At 39.8% G+C, this 19,774-nt stretch overlaps 1 protein-coding gene across 1 annotated transcript in view; it reads right to left on the reverse strand.

The window, feature by feature from the left end:
• MUC19 (mucin 19, oligomeric) overlaps positions 1 to 18,955 on the reverse strand; it is a gene marked incomplete at both ends in the record, with an annotated part of 113,916 nt that extends 94,961 nt beyond the window's left edge. The window contains 5 exons of the mRNA XM_082256303.1: positions 3,231 to 3,348; positions 5,918 to 6,143; positions 7,107 to 7,139; positions 15,376 to 15,525; positions 18,853 to 18,955. Of these exons, the coding sequence (XP_082112429.1) occupies positions 3,231 to 3,348; positions 5,918 to 6,143; positions 7,107 to 7,139; positions 15,376 to 15,525; positions 18,853 to 18,955 (630 nt within the window). The remainder of the gene's footprint in view (positions 1 to 3,230; positions 3,349 to 5,917; positions 6,144 to 7,106; positions 7,140 to 15,375; positions 15,526 to 18,852) is intronic.
• Positions 18,956 to 19,774: the final 819 nt, after the last annotated feature.

Below are 19,774 nucleotides of genomic sequence, written 5' to 3' on the forward strand. Positions count from 1 at the left end.
GTGTAGGAAATTAACTTCTATCCTCCATTTTTCAGATAACTCTTCTGTTCTCCTTAGATCACCAGTCTTTTGTTAAGATCAGATTACATGTTTAAGGGTATTAGATCTCAGGGCTTTGGTGAAAATTCTACAGCCCTTTTACCCTTTCATCGCCACAGCAAGTAAGTTCTAATCATCGTGAAATAGTAGTAGCAGGACCAACAATAACAATCACCCTATAGCTCTAATACTAACTTTAAACTGTGCATTTTTTGCAGGAAATCTCAGCTGTCGTGTCAGCTTATAGCTAAGAGGTGGATTGCTATGGCTATAGATATGCCACTGGGTAGGCAGGGGTATATACCGTACTAAATAATTTTCACATAAAAATGTAGCTGCTATAGTCACACCTATAGGCAGGCTTTTGCACGTATTTACAAGTTAAATAGTGTATTAAATGAGTCAGTCAGGCTGAGTGAACTTCTCATTATTTCGTGAAATGCAGAGATCATTTTTCAAAATACTATATTTCTAGCAAGTGCTACGACAAAATATTTCTATAGTAGTGCTAATTAAATGGCTCTGAATCATTATGTTAGAAAAATAATAGCTGAAGTTTTGGGACAAGCGTGGTGTTGCTGAAATCCTCTGTTCAAGAAGATTATGAAAAATTAGAATTATTTTTTTTTTCACAAAATACTGTTTAAATTCGAGAAGGTAACAATTTCTTACAAAACTCTGTGGAGCAATGTTACCAATTATAGGGCAAATGAAGGCTTGTTTTAAATATATATATTTCTCATTTGTCTAAGAAGATGACACCTGTTTACAATACATAGTGTACTGAAAAGACTGCTATTCAAAAAAAATATAGGAGTGCTTTGACAAAAAACCTTGCTGTTTTATGTGCAAGAGATGGTAATCTCTTTCTGAAAACAGCATAATACAAGTGGCACTTATTTAAAAAAAAAAAAAAAAAATACAGTTTTGTTTCATAAAAGCTATTTCGGTGTTTGGCCGAAGAGCTTACCATTTCCCCTAAACATAAATGCCAATTTATGAAGCAGCAGTATAATCTTACTAGAGCCATACTGTATCCATAAAAAATACACCAGCGCTTTTTATAAAGTATCGTGTTCCCAAAGCAAGTGAAGCCCCCTTTATTTTAATGGATTGGAAACAAATGCTTGGAGGAGTGGAGGAAGAAAGCCTGGCCACATGACCGGTCAAAGTGATCAAACTCTTCTTCTTTTAAAAAGTGTTATGAATGTTTTGTAAAATATAGGATCAGTGTTGAAGTAGAAGTTCAGCCAAAAACTAACTTTAAATCTATTGGCAGTCACATTCTAAAACAAATCTATCTAACCCTGTAAAGCAAAAATTGCTATACATGTCTTTTCTGAAGCCAATCTGGTCCCGCCTCCAATGGCGGATACTGTGTGCAGGAGAAAGCCGACAATGGCTATGAAATGCCTGGGAAGTGACGTCACCCATAGAGTTACTATGGGGCTCCTGTAGTCAGCTGCCTCTCCTGCACATGCCTACACAGAGAAGCCGCTGCTAACAGCTTAGTGTGGGATCGGATCGGCTGCAAAAAAGGTATGTAGAGACACTTTTGCTTTACAGGGCTAGATAGATTAGTTTTAGAATTTGGCTGCAAGTAGATTTAGAGTTAGTTAGGTTTTGGTTGAACCTCTACTTTAAGTAAACACTGCTGCATGTTGAGAAATAGGAGGAAACTGGTTTCTTTTTTTGAAAAGCCCCCATAGTGTTTTTAAAAATGGCACCTATTAAGCAAAAAAGGTGTTAAAATAAATGACTGCCATCTGACAATTCATTTCAAAATTGTAGTAAAAGAGGCTAGCTGAGATAAAAAGAAGTGTGTTTTAAATAAATAAATAAATATATATATATATATATATATATATATATATATATATATATATATATATATATATACCTGGCTGTTTAAGGTCCAAAAGTTTACTTTTTATTGTAGGAAAAGTTGCACTATCAGGGGCAACATTTAAAGCGTGATTTTAAAAAGTATGTAATTATTTTGGTCTCAGGATCAGATATTTTCTCTAGAAGCTCATTGTCCTGCTAGTAGCACTTTTCTGACAGATAAACTAACACCAATGTTCATATTTAAAACTAAAAATGGTGCAGCGCTCCTATCCATTTTTAGTTTTGGTTATATAGTACACATACATTTATGAGAGGGGGTTTGGTGTGTGTGTGAGCGGTCCAAATAATACTTAGAGACACTGGTTATAATTTTACTCTATCACTATTCTTTAAACATATCAGCACGCAAGTACATTGTTTTATACCACAGTTTTAAATTATTGTTTTTGCTGTCTTTATTTCAGGAGCTGGCAATACTTCCAGAATTCTGTGTACTGTAGTAAGTAGTACTTAGTAGTTTATAGTACTATTCAGAAAATAAGGGTTGGCATATCACAAAATGATTTGTTCTTTTAAGAGCAAACAATGAGGGGGATTTACTAAAACACTGTGGCATGGAGCTAGGGCACTGCTAAGCCAAATATTCAGTATTCTGCAGGGTTATGCATGCATCATATATGTAATAGTGGTCATGGTGAAGCATGATACCTTTCAGATCAGGTGAACTTGAAAACCACATATGCAAATTTACCTAATTATCTAAACAAGGTGAATCAGTTTCAGGTTCTGATCATAGTGACTTAGATGATGAAAAGGTAAAAAAAAAAAACCTGAGAAAAGCCTTGGAGCATTACCAATGATGACAAATCTGATGATAACATGGTGGTCAGGGTGGCAGGACCACACAATGGGGATGAGAAGTGCAATGATACAATACAGGAGGAGAGTAAATAAAGGTACTTTTACTCTCTGCTTTCGCTCTTGGATCCCATGAGTGATAACATTGATTATAACAACTTTCCCTTTTTGTCCACTATATGTATTTCAGGAGTACGATCTTTATTTTGTTTTGGAAGTCCCTTTACCGCTGTTACTGTCGCCATTGTGCTCTTCTGTCCTCCCACCCAAAAAATATAAAAAAAATACCCTATTCATCTCATTTGTAGATAAATAGAGAATAGAGATATTTGACTACAAAAGAGCTATGCAGTATGAACCAATATTTGTTTTAGATACATATTCTATGGAGGAGTTTGTTAAATATGCAGAAAAGGGAAGAGTGATAAATGCAAAATCGCTATTTTCTAGTGTGTAACAAAACCAAATTAGGTAAGAGTACTTACATTTATTCCAATTTGCAATTTAAAAGTGATAGTCAATATACCTCGATGGCTAGTGATTTGTGTATACATGCCACAATTGCGGACATGAAGGTTTCCATTTGTATAAGGCACTTTAATCCTATAGTGAAACAAAGCAAATGTCATTATTGCTTTTTAATTAATACAAATATTAGTATAATAAAATGCAAAACAAAATATATGTCTTTACTGCTTTGTTTGCACTACCAATGCTATTTGCAAAACAATGTTTACAGATTCCACTGTCTTCATTATGAAGGCTGTATGTATACACATATACTTTGTTTCTGTTCATTATCATTGGTTATATGAAACTTGTCATTCATGTGCTATATAATTCTATTAATATATTGGTCTCTTGTAGAACTTACCCTCATTGTATCACCCCTTAAAAAGACAATAGTTGAAACATGTCAGAGTGAAATGCAAAACTCTGTCCTTATGTGGCATTTTGGGGTATACATAAAACTGGGTATATATGTATGTACGAGGGATTCTCATGTTTTTAATCCTTGTATTTTTTTTTTCTACAATGTACAATAAACGTTTTCATTTTTTATGGTTGTAATTTCTTACATAGTTACATAGTAGGTGAGGTTGAATAAAGACAACAGTCCATCCAGTTCAACCTGTGTAGGTGTGTGTGACTGTAATCATCTAACATAGCCCTTAATCTCCTGATCCTTGAGATGTAAGTCTAAGAGTCTTTTGAAAGTCACCATACTACCCGCAGAAACCACCTCTTGTGGTAGACAATTCCACAATCTTGTAGCCCTAACAGTAAAGAACCCTCCTCGTTGCCTGAGGTTAAAACGCTTCTCCTCTAATCGCATTGTATGTCCTCGAGTCCTCATGCAATTCCTTCGAATGAACAGCTTCGAAGGACATGCCATTAAAATCCCATCCATTACTCTTTTTATTTATTTTGTAAATGCAAGTGCCTTAAAAAAAAAAAAAAATCAATGCTCCCGATCAAATAGTATTAAAAAACATTTTTTTTTTGCATTTGTACATGTTCACAAGGGCAGTGCCCATCCCCATGATTTTTTTTTTTTTGCCTATTAGTTCAGAACATTGGCATTTTTGATTTGACAGATTTGGCTTCAATAGATTTCAACAGGATTCAGGTTTGACATCCAAACACCTTTGACGTTCGCCAAACCCTGCTCAAACCAAACCAAAGGCAGTTCAGCTCATCCTTATTTAACATCTGCATTCTAAGCCACATTAGAACGAGTAAATCTTCTGTATAAAACTGGTGATCCTAACAGACAGGTGTAGCTTTTGCTACCAAAGGCTTTGTGCCTACAAGCTTCAGTGATGTAAATCCAGTCATGATTATGGCTTACCGTTAATTCCTAGCCACACTCTCTATTTTTTAGTAGCCATCTTTGCAACAAGTGCAAGTTTACTCTACCTTTTTCTCCCAACAGCTTTAGTCAATGATTACATGGCGCTCTCTGATGTTGGTGGGTGGCACACCATAAAGGATAGAAAGTAAAAATGGGTAAAAAAATATTTTGAAAGATGAGGTAGAAGGGGGGGGGGGAGGGGGCCCATGAACAGCGGCTGCCAGCTGGATCAAGGAGAGGCTCTGAGGAGTATAAGCAGAAATAAAGCAGCGCCGGCTTAGTGAAGCATAAGGTTTATTAATACAAAAAGCATGTATTAATGTGTTAGGCGCCTAATGAAGGAGTACGGATGCTCCGAAAGCTAGTAACGCCTATCTTCCCTCCGCCGCATCGGAAGTGAAGTCGGGCTGACCGGAAGTAGGAAGTGGAGCCCCACCGAGAGTCCTCCACTGCCGCAGCACCACCAGACAGTCTGCCTGACAACAGCCTCCATACGCCACCGGCACCCCGTACCCCTCCTTTCCCCAACGGTATCCAGGAGAAGAAGATGGATGATCCTATTCACCTACCATACCAGCCCTTACTAACCTAAGAGTAAGTCACTACATGCTTTTTGTATTAATAAACCTTATGCTTCCCGACAGCTTTAGCCTATCTTTAAGTATAGATAACAGAGGTAGGATTATTTTACTCATGTATACCTTGTGTTACTAATCTTAGGTTTTGCTTCAAGACCACAATAGTTGCAATGTCATTTATATACTAAAGACAGTCTATATTTACTTATTTGCAGCACCTGTCAAAAGATAGTTTTGTGGGTGGCTCCAACTGCTTCTAAGTCATGATCTTCCCCTCCTCCCCTGCTATCTATTCACATGCTAATGAAACAATGTGGTATGCCGGGAGATGGATTGAATATTTACACTCAGGGCCGCCTCACGTGACACACACAATGCAGAGGCTTGTGGGGCAGCTCCCAAATTGTGATTCAGGCATAGGAACAGTGACATCTGCAGGTTGGCTCAGGAATTTACTACTTGCTCCACCCCACATACTATTGATTCATATGCAATCTACCCTTGATTGATTTTTTTGCCATATCTACATGTGAAAACTTTGAGAGCATAGTAATGTGTTTAGTAACACTTTAACTTAAGCTAGAAAGCAAGGTGATAGCATTTTCTCTGTCATTCCTTCTTAGGGGTCTTCTTGTGGCAGGATTAATTTACTATATCATAGCAGTAATTTCCCTAATGCAAAGAGACACACAATTCATAAAATCTGTAGTCTATAGAATTATGACTCTTATTTACTTACTTGTGGTTGTCAACATAGATGCCACTGCTATTGATTACAATCTCACTGCTGTCTATCTTTGCATTTATGTTTACAAGTGATCCAGAATCACGTTGACAGTGAATAACAAATTCTGGGTTTTCCTCAGCGCAGTGATAGATTAAAGCTACTTTATTATTGGTTTTAGCATAATGTGTTTGACCAGTCATCCTTTGAAAGTGTCCACTGCCCCATGTGCTACAGTGCCCTGTATAAAAAAAACATATATTATATGTATAACACGTGACATTTGCATGTTTACATGTTTAAAGCATAACTCCACTTTTGTTAAGAAAAAAAACATTCCCCTCTGGGTAATCTATGTACATTGCAAGGATTTTAACAAACTGTGTTGCAGATTTCTACCTTTTGTTATGCTGAAGAAATCCCTGTGTGTTTGTCTGTATCCATGTGGGAAAGTGAGTCTAATGGGTGTGGTTTCAAAATTATCATTAAGCTGTGCACCTGCAGGGCTCTAATGAGAAAGCTGCTGGGCCTGCATCACTTTAGCTGTGATTTCCTATTTGAGATTTTTGTTGCATTGGATGCCTGAAATCTGACTTGTATCTTATTGCAGATTTCTGGGAAATTTGGTGATCCAATCACAAAAGCAGTAAATTATGTTTCTGAGGGGAGTTCTGTACACATTCAGTGTACAAAACACCTCCAGGTAGCCATATTGCATTGCATTTTCAGAAAATGACTGCCGCATTCAATTACAATATAACTTGTGTCGCAATTGTATACGCTATATTATGTTTTCGTTTTTTTTTTTCATTTTTTTCCCCCAAGAAAGTGGAGTTACCGTTAAGATTTTTAAAGAAAGAGAAACATTTACACAACTGTAGACAATATGTGCTACAAATAAGACAACATTTTAGTAAAAGAATACCATTAAAGACTATAATAATTACCAGACGTGCCAGAACTCGTTTCGGTGGTTGTTACTGTAAAGAAAAGATTTATAAAATGTTCAGTGTGCCAAGAAACACATTTTCAATGATGATGTCGCTTCAATTATACAAAGAAATAAATGAACATAAGCGGAGAAAGTGGAGTTACCGTTAAGATTTTTAAAGAAAGAGAAACATTTACACAACTGTAGACAATATGTGCTACAAATAAGACAACATTTTAGTAAAAGAATACCATTAAAGACTATAATAATTACCAGACGTGCCAGAACTCGTTTCGGTGGTTGTTACTGTAAAGAAAAGATTTATAAAATGTTCAGTGTGCCAAGAAACACATTTTCAATGATGATGTCGCTTCAATTATACAAAGAAATAAATGAACATAAGCGGTCATGGTCAATCCCACTGCCTTTCCAAGAAGTAAACAGATGAGTCTAATGTTTGATAAAGGTAATTAATGAACTTGGATCTTAAGTCTTAAATATATTCCATTACAAAATAAAGTAAATTAGACTTCTTTGAGCATACATGCCAATATTTTTTAATGATGTTATAAATATACCCCAACTGGCATGAGTGTGTACCAATCACCTGTGTTTCCCCTTTATCCTTTTTGTTGTTTATTCATCCCAGCAGTAAGTCCGTCAGCAAGGATTTTACCATCTTATAAGATCTCTACAGCTCCCTTCTAGGATAACATATTTGGGTAAATCTGTCAAAAAGTACTCCACATTCCCATTCAAACTCTACTTCTGTGGAGCAATTTACCACACTATGCACCCCTGATAAAGCCTACATGTTGCATAATACATGATTCATGTTGAGTTGAGCGTTTATTTTAATTTTGTGTTTGACTGCTTTATTGTGGGCACTTACTGTATCTATTGGGGTAAGTGGGGTGACTATGCAGAAGGCTAAAGGGAGACACGTGAGCTCCAATGGAAGAAGTACTGGATCAGTATAGTGGTGTTACCAGGGACTGTGTCAAGTTGGGCTTCGGAAGGGCAGCCAAGCCTTTCGGTAACTACAGTACCCTTTAGTGTTAGTCCAAGGATGTAGCAAGTGAGGGTAAGTGAACCCAATTGACCACCCTTTGAACAACCCTCCGTGTAGCAACAGTAATTCTCTCTGAGAGAATAAGATATACATTTGCAGAGAGTACGGTTGCTTCTCAGCGATAATTAGTGATACCTCCCATTGTTGGAGAAATGAAGATATTTTGTTAAAAAAAACTCTATCCTTGTGGACTGACTAAAGTCATACACTTGGCAGTTTTTTTTTTTTTTTTTTTTTTACTACAGCTTATTTAGTATTTTATTTGAATTTCTATAAATATGTTTAATACAAGTTGCATTTCAGGCCATGGTGGGTTTGATGTGTTTTCTGTTTTTTGCAGTGTACAAATCTGACTCTCCTTTGGAAAAAATTTAGTTGGTTTGGGAGAAAAAAACTGTGTGGGTATGGTTTGAAACCACAAAATTGATGGCACATTTTTTTTAGTTATTTGTAAGCAATACACAGTAATGTAGGCATTTGAGTTTAACTGGTGTAGTTGAAGTCAATATGGGGAATTGCAGAGGTGTTGGGAGCTAGTAACCCATTAGTTTGTCTTTTAATTTCCCCCCCATTTTGGAGTGGTAGTCACTGGAGCAATGTATGGTTTATAAGGATTTAACATTTTTTTAGTATAAATAAATGCAATGACAGTGAAAACTATTGGTGGTTTCATTACAATTATGGAAAGGTGGTGCCAGTAAAGTCCAGAGAGTTGTCCTGGAATGTGCAATTTATAAACTTTTGGTATATACTGTAGGTACCTATTATGTGCTGATAGATGTCCCACACTATATCAATTTAATAATATACAATTATCTGAAATAAGTACCCCAAATATTTTTCCTGTCTAGTTCTAGTAAGTATTGTATCCCCAATATTATACTCTATTATAGGATTTTTTTCCCTAAGTGCATTATTTTGCATTTAGAAATGTTGAACTGCACCACTACTTTGACTAATCTTTCAGCCAGGGCCGGCGTCACCATAAGGCAGCACAGACAGGGTGGGGGCAGTAAAATGCCCCTTCGCCAGGGCTGGACTAATGTAGGGGCTCATGGAGCTGCAGAGCACTGAGTGAAGGCCCAGGGCCAATAGAAGCCCGGTCTGGTGACAGCAGGTGCGAGGAGTGGGAAAGTGAAGGTGGCAAGGTGCAGGCAGGATAATATCACCCGGCTCCAGCTACCAGCTCGACAGTGCGAGCGGGCGGTCCAGGAGACGGAAGCCACAGGGAAGGAGAGCAGTGAGGGCACGCACCAATAGCCTGGGAGGGAGAAGACCTCTGAAGATACGTGCAACAGCGGGCACAGCATCCCCGGTGCCTGCCAGAGCCTGGAACTCCCTGGACTACTTCAATCTCCTCGCTGCTCCCAGGCCCAGGCTCAGAAGGACAGGCTGACCGGAGAATAAGGATGTGCGGGATGGGAAGGTAGCCAGGGACTGCTCCTCCTCACATAGATGTACAGGAAGAGGAGCAGAGCACCTCCATGAAAATGAACATCCTGCAGGCATGGAAGGTACTGTACTGACCATCACAAACACACCTCCCGGCTGACAGGGACTAGGACATGGGGGCACAAGAGGAACTGCAGACAGAGCTAAGGCTCTCTCTCTCTCTCTCTGACTCATCCCCTTTTCTCTTTCTCTCACCCCCTCTCTCTTTCCCTATCTCTGTCACCCCCACATTCTCTGTCACCCCTCTCCCTCTTGTCACCCCCTCTCTCTCTCTGAGCCTCTCTCTCCCACCCCCCCCCCTCGCTCTCTCTGTCACCCCCCTCTCTCTCACCCCCTTTCTCTCTCTGTCACCCCCACTCTCTCTCTCTCACCTCTCTTTTTCTCTCTCTCTCACCACTTCTCTCTCTGTGTCTCTCTCTGTCACCCCTCTCTCTCACTCCTTCTTTCTGTCACCCCCTATCTCTCTCTCTCTGACCCTCTCTCACCCCCTCCCTCTCTGTCTCTCTCTGTCACCACCTCTCTCTCTTTCTCTCACCCCCTCCCCTCTTTGACTCTCCCTCTCTCTGACCCCCCTCTCTCTCGCCCCCCTCTCTATCTCTCCTCCTCCTCTCCCTCTCTCAACCCCCTCTCTCTCTCTCACCCTCTCTCTCTCACCCCCTCTCTCTCTCTCTTACCCCCCTCTCTCCCTCACCCCCTCTCTCTCTTTCTCACACTCTCTCTCACCCCATCTCTCTCTCTCTGTCACCTTGCTCTCAATCTCTATGTTACTCACTCTCTCTCTGTCACCCCCTCTCTGTCAAGGCTGTCTCAATCTGTCACCCCCCCTTCACTCTTTCACCCCCTCTCTCTCCCTCTCATCACCCCTCTCTCTCTCACCCCCCTCTTACCCCTCTCTCTTTCAACCCCTTTCTCTCTCTGTCACCACCTCTCTCTCTCTCTGTCACCACCTCTCTCTCTCTCTCTCTGTCACCCCCTCTCTCTGCCACACCCTCTCTCTCTCTGACCCTCTATCTCTCACCCACCTCACTCTCTCTGTCACCCCTTTCTCTCTCTGCCCCCCCTCTCTAACCCTCTCTCTCTCCTCCCTCTCTGTCACCTCCCCCCTCTCTCTCACCCCTCTCTTTCTCTGTCACCCCCTCTCTCTCTCTCTGACCCTCTCTCTCTCACCCCCCTCGCTCTCTCTGTCACCCCCCTTTCTCTCTCTGTCACTCCCTCTCTCTCTCACCCCCCCCCCCTCTCTCTCTCTCTCTCACCCCCTTTCTCACCCCCCTCTCTCTCTCTGACCCTCTCTCACCCCCCTCTCTCTCTCTGTCACCCCCCCCCCCTCTCTCTAACCCCTCCCTCTCTCTATTCACAACCACAATCAGACACTTATCCATTAGCAAGCTACATATCCACTGAACCACCCAATGATTAAGTCCTGACTTGTACAACTTATTTATGAGATCATTATGTGGAACGCTATCAAATGCTTTCCCGAAATCTACATAGGCTATTCCACAGCATCAGCTTGTCAAAAACATTTGTGATATAGTCAAAAATTAAATCAGATTAGGCTAACGTGATCTGCCCTTGGGAAAGCCATGCTTCTTTGGGTCTAGCAAATTGAGTATTATTAAATGATCGTTCATTCTTCATTTTAGGAGTGATTCCATTAATTTGAATAATACTTATGTTAAACTGATTGGTTTTTAGGTTAAAGGATGCAGCTCTTTTAAATCCACACCATTTCTGAGCTCCTTTTGAAAATGCTGGCTATCTCTAGATTCAATACTTTGTGTGATTGGCCTTTAACAGGATCAGTGTGAAGTCTGTTTTGCTGATCTGCATATTGCTCTGAACCAAAAACGTAAACAAATATTCCTAGCTAATAATGAGAGTTTGTGTTGTTACGTCTAATGCCCTTAGTAGTGTCAGTAAAAGAACTGTGTTGTAAAGTGCAAATAAAGTCTAAAACCTTTCTCCTTAGTGTCCTTGGTAAATAGTAATAAACAAATATAAGTGGGATATATATAAATATCAATATCATATCACTTTACAACACAATTCTTTTACTGACACTACTAAGGGCATTGGGTGCAACAACACATAATCTCATTATTTGATTCACATTGTGGGAACACAATTAGGTTGTATGCAGCCACCCGTCACAAGACAAGCCATATATTATTACCTATAAGGTAGCACAGGATATCCCACACTTTTTGTCATACCAAATATGCTAGGCTGAATGATATTCATGAATTCACACTATGTGGCTATATTAGAGCTCAACAGCACATGGAAAGCAGTAGTAGATTGCTACATAATGATATGCTGTATGTGTACAATAATGAGGATACCTTATCACCATACAAAAATAGCAGTTACATGGTTATATGTAGCTTTAATTTCCCAGACCTTTTCATTTAATGTGCTATAAAGGAGCTGAGAAAACAGGCACTGCTCTCACTTTCACTTATTAAAGGTATGTTGTGTTGTAGTTCTGGCAGTTCCCCATGGCATCTAGTGTGGTTTGTTTATTTTACCATTTTGGTGTGATATTAAGCTGCCTCACCTTTATTGTATTTCCCAACTAACCATACCATGGACATCCACGGCTCATCTATATGCATACAACCATGACAGTTTAGCAGCTAAATCATTTTTAATTCCCCGGGTAAAGTATTGGCAAACTCAGGAGTATACAGTCATCCAATTAAAATGTTTACACTGTCACAAGACATGAAGAAGGGTTCCAGTCTCCCCTCATTGTCTCCAGCAGTCAGGGCAGTTTGGGAAGCAGGGGAAAACAGGATAGTTAGCGTGTTGTAAGATACCATCAATGGTATACAGGTATATGCTGCATCAACTCCCAGTTGTGTGTGCAGTGTGAAGTTTGGTAGAAACAGCATAAGGCTTTCTCCCAACTGTCAGCAGGGTATGTGGAGTGCAATTCCTTCTGTCATGTGAGCACGTTTTATAGAATATTTTTCATGTTCATTGCGATTGAAAACAGAGGGATACCATGAAAGTGCTTATTGTCGGTAAGATGAGCTAGCAATTTAGAATGTAAACATATACTTCTGTAGGTTTGCATTTGGGAGTAGTGGTGTATAGGATGGTATTGATAAAACTCTGTAGGGGAGATTTGATATTCCAGTATTAGGGAAAGAAAGGATTTTAAGATATTATTGTAAAACAAGTTGTGTAAAAATGTATTTCCCTGTGCCTTCCAAATCTACATGCATCAGATATTGTGTATTATAAATAATCTACAGGAATAGGAAGGGGAACAGTTGGTGTAGTATCTGACTCATCCACGGTAGCCAAGGTACAAAGAGTGACTTTGATCATGAGATAGGAGGAGGCAAACAAGATTTTTCCAAACGTACATGCTAAAAGCAGAGCTGGTTAATTGTGTTCTAGAAGTGCCTGCATCTCTAAAATTGCCTATTTATTATTTGGGTAGGGATTCTGGTCTAGCATATAGACCTGGTAGTAATCTGTTATGAGAGGAACGCCCATCCCTCCTGCTTTTTGGACATGATCTGCACAGCATATCATGATTTCCTGCATCCTTAAATAAATGTCTAAGGAACTAATTGTACAGCTTTGAAGAAAGAAGGGTGAATAGGGATTGTAATAGTTCTAAACAAATATTAAAATGTTAGCAAAATAAGCATTTTAACTATTGCAATTCTGCCTATAGTGTATAAATAGAAGGGATCACATTTCTGTAGTTTATTAGTAAAAGAGCTAAGTTTTGGCTTAAAATATATATTAAAAAGGAGTGAAGCAGTACAGATGAGGGTAATATCTACCAAACACCTTTAGAGACCCATGCAAAAGAAACTGTTCTTGTAGTGATCACTTTTGTTTGGCAGGAAATAACAGGCTAGTATCAAGGCTATTAGGAATATTACTAAGAGTACTAGCCTATTAAGGCTGGACCTAAGTCTTTGACTTAAAAACCCTCTGCTCATTCTATACTCATACAGTTTGGGTAGGTCTGCTACTACAAAGTGAACAAGATTTAGAATCAAAATGACATTGTTGGAAAACAAGCTGATTTTGTGAGCATGGGGGCTGTTAATGATGATGACTGTGACACAAGTAGCCTGACAGATTACTGCAGCTAAAGGCTCCATAACTAAAGTAAAAATAATCAATGTTAAAAGGCACCCTTTTCTTGTACCATAAGTGATCCAAAACTCCCTGGAACGAAGGTCTACCAACAGAACTCTAGCTGAAGACTGTGAGCAAAAGGAAAGAACTGCAGACAGTATCCACCCTGAAAAACCAAATCTTCCTAATACCTTGCACACATATAAAGAACATAGAAAACATGTCATGTATAGATGCATACTGTAATAAGTTAATAATCCTTCTAGTTCCATCACCACAAGCGCTCTCCTGGTTATGCAGACACCTCCTGGTTTTGGAAAGTGAGTATTGAAGTTTCAAATGTAGGAGAAGATTTTTCTGGCCATGACCATGATTTGCTTAAGACTTGCATAATCCTTTTGGAATTTTTGCATCGCCAAATTTAGCAAGTTAAGTAAGAAGTGGAATTGCATGAGGTTCCCCAAGTACTGGCTGCTGGTGATGTTTGAGTCACTGTCAAATGCCCCATTGCCAACTTTCAGACAGCAACTGGAAAAGCAGTGGTCAATTTGCTGGTGGAAACACAACTACATTTACCCACCATTTTTTTTTTTAACCCCAGTCCCATCAGGAGCAGAACTTGACCTGGCTATTCATGCAATTCTACCAGTTCCACCAAATACCTTATTGCTTAGTTAATTGTCCCAAAATATACTAAACCTAATCTAATGGAAGTGTACAATTGTACATATTATGACAACATTAAATGAGAGGATTAGGGTAAACTGCAGAGAAACCACCTATAATGATTGCCACAGTTTTTTTACAGGAGAAATTGACTGGTAATTCTGTACAACTGTATAGACTAGAACACCACTAAATTTGTACATTAGATTTTAGCATAAACTATAATACTTAGTCCGCTAGCTGCAACATCTGTTACATGCATGGAAACCAAATTATACAGGAGAATTTAAATTTTGGTTAATGCACCCCAATTACTCTTTTTCCAATGGTAACCCTTTGAAAGCTGAAGTTCAGCCTTCCCTTCAGGCCTGCACAGTTTAAAAGGCTGCTCATTTGTACTAAAATTGCTTACCCTGATTTTACTGCACACTGCAAATTTCTATGCTTACATCAGGGCTGAGAACTGCTAAAAGAAGGATTGAGGTGGGGAGCTGTGATATATTTAGGAAGCCATGTAAGACCATGCCTGGCAGGGTGCTGTACATACTGTAGCTTTCTGAAATCATCACAACACCCCTTTGCCCTGATGCAAGTATTCGGTTTAAAAAAAAACTTTTTTTTTTATGTATAAATTATTATATTACATATAATATATAATATAATATAATACATTACATATTACATATATTATTTTTTATATATGTTATGCTAAACATTTGTGAACATCATAAAATGCAAGTTTGGTTTTAATATTCCTTATCTGGTCATCAAAATTACATTTTAAGAGCACATTAGAAAACTGGGTTTGTCAGATGCAAATTTTAATATATTTTCCCATCCACGATTTATACATGCTACTAGCAATATGTAATGATATCTGCCATTCTGCTGGGGTGTTCCAAGGTGTCTACTAAGCATCCAATACAAGAATTATGTTTAAAAAAAAAAACTGTCAGCATGATAAAACCAGCATTTAGCTTCTATGGACACAATATGAATCATTTCCATGTGTTAAATTTTAGCATTTTAGCATTCTTACTTTCTTAGTGTGAATGGCTAATACAAGTATGTGGCACAAATAATTACCACAATCAAGAAATTCTGGAATAATTGCTTAATTACCATATTTTAGGGGAAAAAAACTTCAAAGTATTATTTGCAGAATGTACACTTGTGTGAATTGGAAAAAAAAAGAAGTAGAACTTTACAAATACAGAAAAATGTATTGATAAATTCTTAACTCACCTTGACATATTGAAATCTGGACTAGCAGAAGTAGACCTATGAACGTAAAGATTTTTAAATTCATCTTTCTAGCTAGTAGTCTAATACCAGCATCATTTAATATGAGGGATGTTTCCTTTGCACAGCTTTTATATAAAACCTGAGTTCTCTCTGAATAAAAAACACACCTTTTAATCAAAGAGCTAAGTAAACAACTTTTTCCAAAACGCAACATTCATATTGTAGTTTTCCAGCATTGTTTGCTGAATCTTCTGTAATGTCAATACAGTGAAGACTCATATTTTTTTAATAATTACTTTCTGCATATAATTAAATCAGAAATTAGGGCACTGTTCCATCCTGCTTATTAAATATTCAACAGATTTAAAATGTACTTAGGCCAAAATGTTTTTTTTTTTTTGTTTTGGAGAATGTAGGGAATAATTAAAATGTGTCTCTACCTTTTTTAATTTTGGATAGAATGGGGAAGGGTTGGACCCTCTGTAAGGTTTTTATTCCTGACTGTGTCCTCATTGAGGAGATTCACCTATATATTTCTCATGGCGACCATTGTCACAGAGAAAGGAAGTGAGGGGAAATCCAGTTTATGTGTACCGAACAAATCCAATAGACTCACTGCACATATAATCTTTAACCACTTCTCATACCTGTACACCACCTTTGACCAGAGCACATTTTGCATTTTTGTTATGGGCTATTTTATTTGGCAATAGCTTTGTCATTACTTAAGATAAAGTAATACATTTTTTTTTTCCTTTTCAGCTTTTATTTCTTTTTTTTTTTTAAGATAAAAACAAATTAACCCACTCAGGGGTATAGCTAATTTCACAAATAGGTCATACGTATATGGTCAGGGTAAACCATTTTCCAACATTTAAACATGTATAATCATACACAGGATAGTGGACCAGGGATCCAGCCAGGGGTATATTCAACTCTCATATAACACTAAATGAAGCAGAACATCCCAGATTTTAAATGTACAGTATCTAGTGAAATGGCAAGAATGGAGATAGGGGGTTGAAAGACAAGAGAAAGATAGAATGATGGAATAGGAAAAAAAAGTTAAGGGGGGGGGGGGGTTGGAGAGGTTGGGGGGGGGGGGGTAAGCCTTTCAGACTTTGGGACAGGCCACAGGCCAGACAGTACATTAAAATTTGCCTAAACCAAAGGGATAAAGTGATGGGAGAGCATAATTAATCCAGGGTTCCCAAACTTTTAGGAGTGAGAGTAATTAAAAATGCTGGACATTTTTTCATATAACATAAACCTAGTCAAAACGATTTCTCACTTCTTGAAAGGGAACAACTGGCTTTTTCAAGGCTTTAGCTATGGCCTGTTTGGTGTCAAAAGAGGCCAGGGACTGGACAATGTAACAAGGCTACCCTAGCGTCTTTACGGATCATTAGATGTAATAACCTGAATAAAGTAAGCCAAAAATCCTTGCTCAAAATACACCAGGTGTGTAAGACATTCCCACGCTGACCACAACCTAAAAAGCGTATGTCACTGCATGTGGGGGTTGCATGGGGTATGCGGGCAGGGACCCAATACCACCTGAAGAGAACCTTTTATGCTGACTCGACAATGGACATGTTTAAAGAACATTTTGCTATGTGTGACCAAACTTTGTTCCAGTCCTCTATATCAATGGATGTGGTGGATATGGAGCTCTGGTTATTTAACGAGGAATAAACATCCAAGATATGCCCTGGTGATCCGGGGGAATGCAGACACCTATGTTCAATGGCCATTTTCCGAAAAGTAAAGTCAGTGGTGGCATTGCAAATAGCGAAAGGCTTCAGATGGGGGGCCCCAAGGGGTTCTAGTATGGAAGCCCAGAAAAGAAATGCCCAGGACTTTAGAATGTAATACACATTTGAGAACCCATGGGACACCCTCCATACAAAGGTCCTTGGTTGCTCCAGGCCAGGTGGAACGAGAGGGTTATTTAAGATCGGTAAAAGAGGTTACCGGAAAACAATGCTGAAACAGGGGTGGGTGCACAATTTGGGAGTTCCAGAAATGCCTGTAGCAGGACATAATAGCAGGAAATAGAATGTAGTATGGAAAGCTGTGGGATTTGCGGTAGCTAAATAATACTTGAAAACATTAGGAATCCCTAGGCCTCCCTGCACGTGAAAAGAGTGGTATGAGGAACTCTGGGGTGCTTGTAAGCCAAAATAAGGGACAAGGACCCTACATTGTAGGAGTTGCATGTAGAAGGCAGGAACCCTCACCGGTAGACTATGAAAATAATATATCATTTTTGGTAAAATCTGCATTTCGGTTGCATGAACACACCCTATCTAGCAGACAGGGAAACTACCAAGAATATATAAGGAAAGTCAAGGAACGTAATGATGGATAATAGTTGGTCACAAAAAGGAAGGAGTATCTAGGTGTCAATTTAATAGGGATAAACTGGCTGGAGATGTGAGACCAGTTCATTAGGAAGTGATATGTTCAAGGCTGTTGTTTTGGTAACATTGACTCGGAGGCCCGCCGAGATGTCCACAAAGTGTGCAAGGGTGAGTTGTAGATTTGGGAGAGTAGGGAGAGGGTTTGTAAGGATCAGGAGAGCATCATTCGTGAATAAATTTACCTTATATTGGGAGCAAGCATAAGGAATCCCATTTATGTTGGGGTTGTCTCAGGTCACTAATATCAAATGTTCTAAGGTTAAAATAAGGAGAATGCGGCAGAGTATTAGACAGGGGTCTGAGAAATATCCTGCATACCTGACCATGGCTGATGGGGATGAGTACACCGTGATCCAGGATATTATGGCATCACCGAAACCCCAGCTTTTCAAAACATATTGTAGATCAGGGGACCCTAACCCCTGAGCTGGAGACCAGTGCCAGTCTGATCCCTGTTTAAAGCCAGGCCGCAAGGAGGTAAACCACAGGAGAGCAGAGAGATGACATCACCACCATTGCATCACCGCTGTTGGGTTCACCTCAAAAAGTTCTAAATGCTCATAGGAGCGGAACCCTGTAGTGTAGTATGCATGTGCCAGTGCCCCTGCTCCCTAACTTGAATGCCATTTTTCTAGGGAGGCTGTAAGGAGAGAGGCTGCAAGAGTTTCACATACCTGGTAGCAGAGCCTGATATGATTAGGAATCTCTCTCTTCACCTCTGACTCCGGTCCCCTGGTAGTGTAAACAGAAAGCACAGGAATAAACAGTGGCAAAAGTTCCTGTACGACTTGCTAGCAGAAGGGCAGGTGTCCATGCTGTGCAGGTGAAGTCATCAGAAGGCTTCAGTAAGCAGGCAAGCTGGTAGGCAGCAGACTGAGGCAGGCTGGTGCTGTTGACAGTGGGGAGCTGTGATAGTTGCTGGTAACAGGGTGTAGGTCAGCCGGAACAGCAGGGTGGTAGGCTGGTACCAGTGACAGCAAGCAGAGTAGCAGTGTCAGGCAGGCCGTATTAAACACAGACAGGATGGACGTGTACAAGAGTTCAGCAAGAGTACCTGTACGTCTTGCTAGCAGCAGGGCAGTTGTCCATGCCGGGCAGGTGAAGTCATCAGAAGGCTTGAGTAAGCAGGCAAGCTGGTAGGCAGCAGACTGAGGCATGCTGGTACTGCTGACAGTGGGCAGCTGTGACAGTTGCTGGTAACAGACTGTAGGTCAGACGTAACAGCAGGGTGGTAGGCAGGTACCGGTGACAGCAAGCAGAGTCAGGCAGGATTAAACACAGACAAGATGGATCCATACAGGGCACAGCCAGGAGCATAATCAGGAAAAAAGCCGGGTCTGAAACCGATCTGTGAAGCAGGAGCCAATGTAGCAGACAGAAGCAGAGGTCAGGGGGGCAAGCGGAGATCAGTGCAGGCAGGGTTGAGAGTGTAGTCAAGACAAGCTGGGTCAACTGGAATCAGGATACAGAATCACAGGAACACAGGGGGCTGATGACAAAGCAGCACTAATTCTGAGCACTGATAATATGTGTAAAATGAGCGCTACCCCCTTCTGTGGTGGATTATATAGAGTTTATTTTATTTATGTGTTTGAGATTTTGGATAGAATATACACTTTATGAATAACACTGAATATAGGAATGTTTTGGGCCAGTAGCACTACACTGTATTAAGCACATAATATGATTCTGAGTACTGCTGCAGTTTAAATAGCCTGTTTGATACCAACAGCTGTCACATGTGCAAGTGAGCACCGGGGTGCACGGGTATGTGCGCGCATACATGCCTTAGCATGTGCTCAATTCCAGCGAGAGGGAACATGTATTAGCCTGTGCACAGAAGTCTGTCCAGAGGAGCCATTTGATCTATTGGCATGCCCTTCCTTACAAGGATACTTTACTATGCACAAAACCTTCACACAGTGATAAGCTGTATCTGGTGTCTGCGGTGGCAAGATTCATCTGGTGGCTGTGGT

This window comes from Pelophylax lessonae, assembly GCF_965119305.1.
Source record: "Pelophylax lessonae genome assembly, chromosome: 4".
In the NCBI taxonomy this organism is placed as follows: Eukaryota; Metazoa; Chordata; class Amphibia; order Anura; family Ranidae; genus Pelophylax; species Pelophylax lessonae.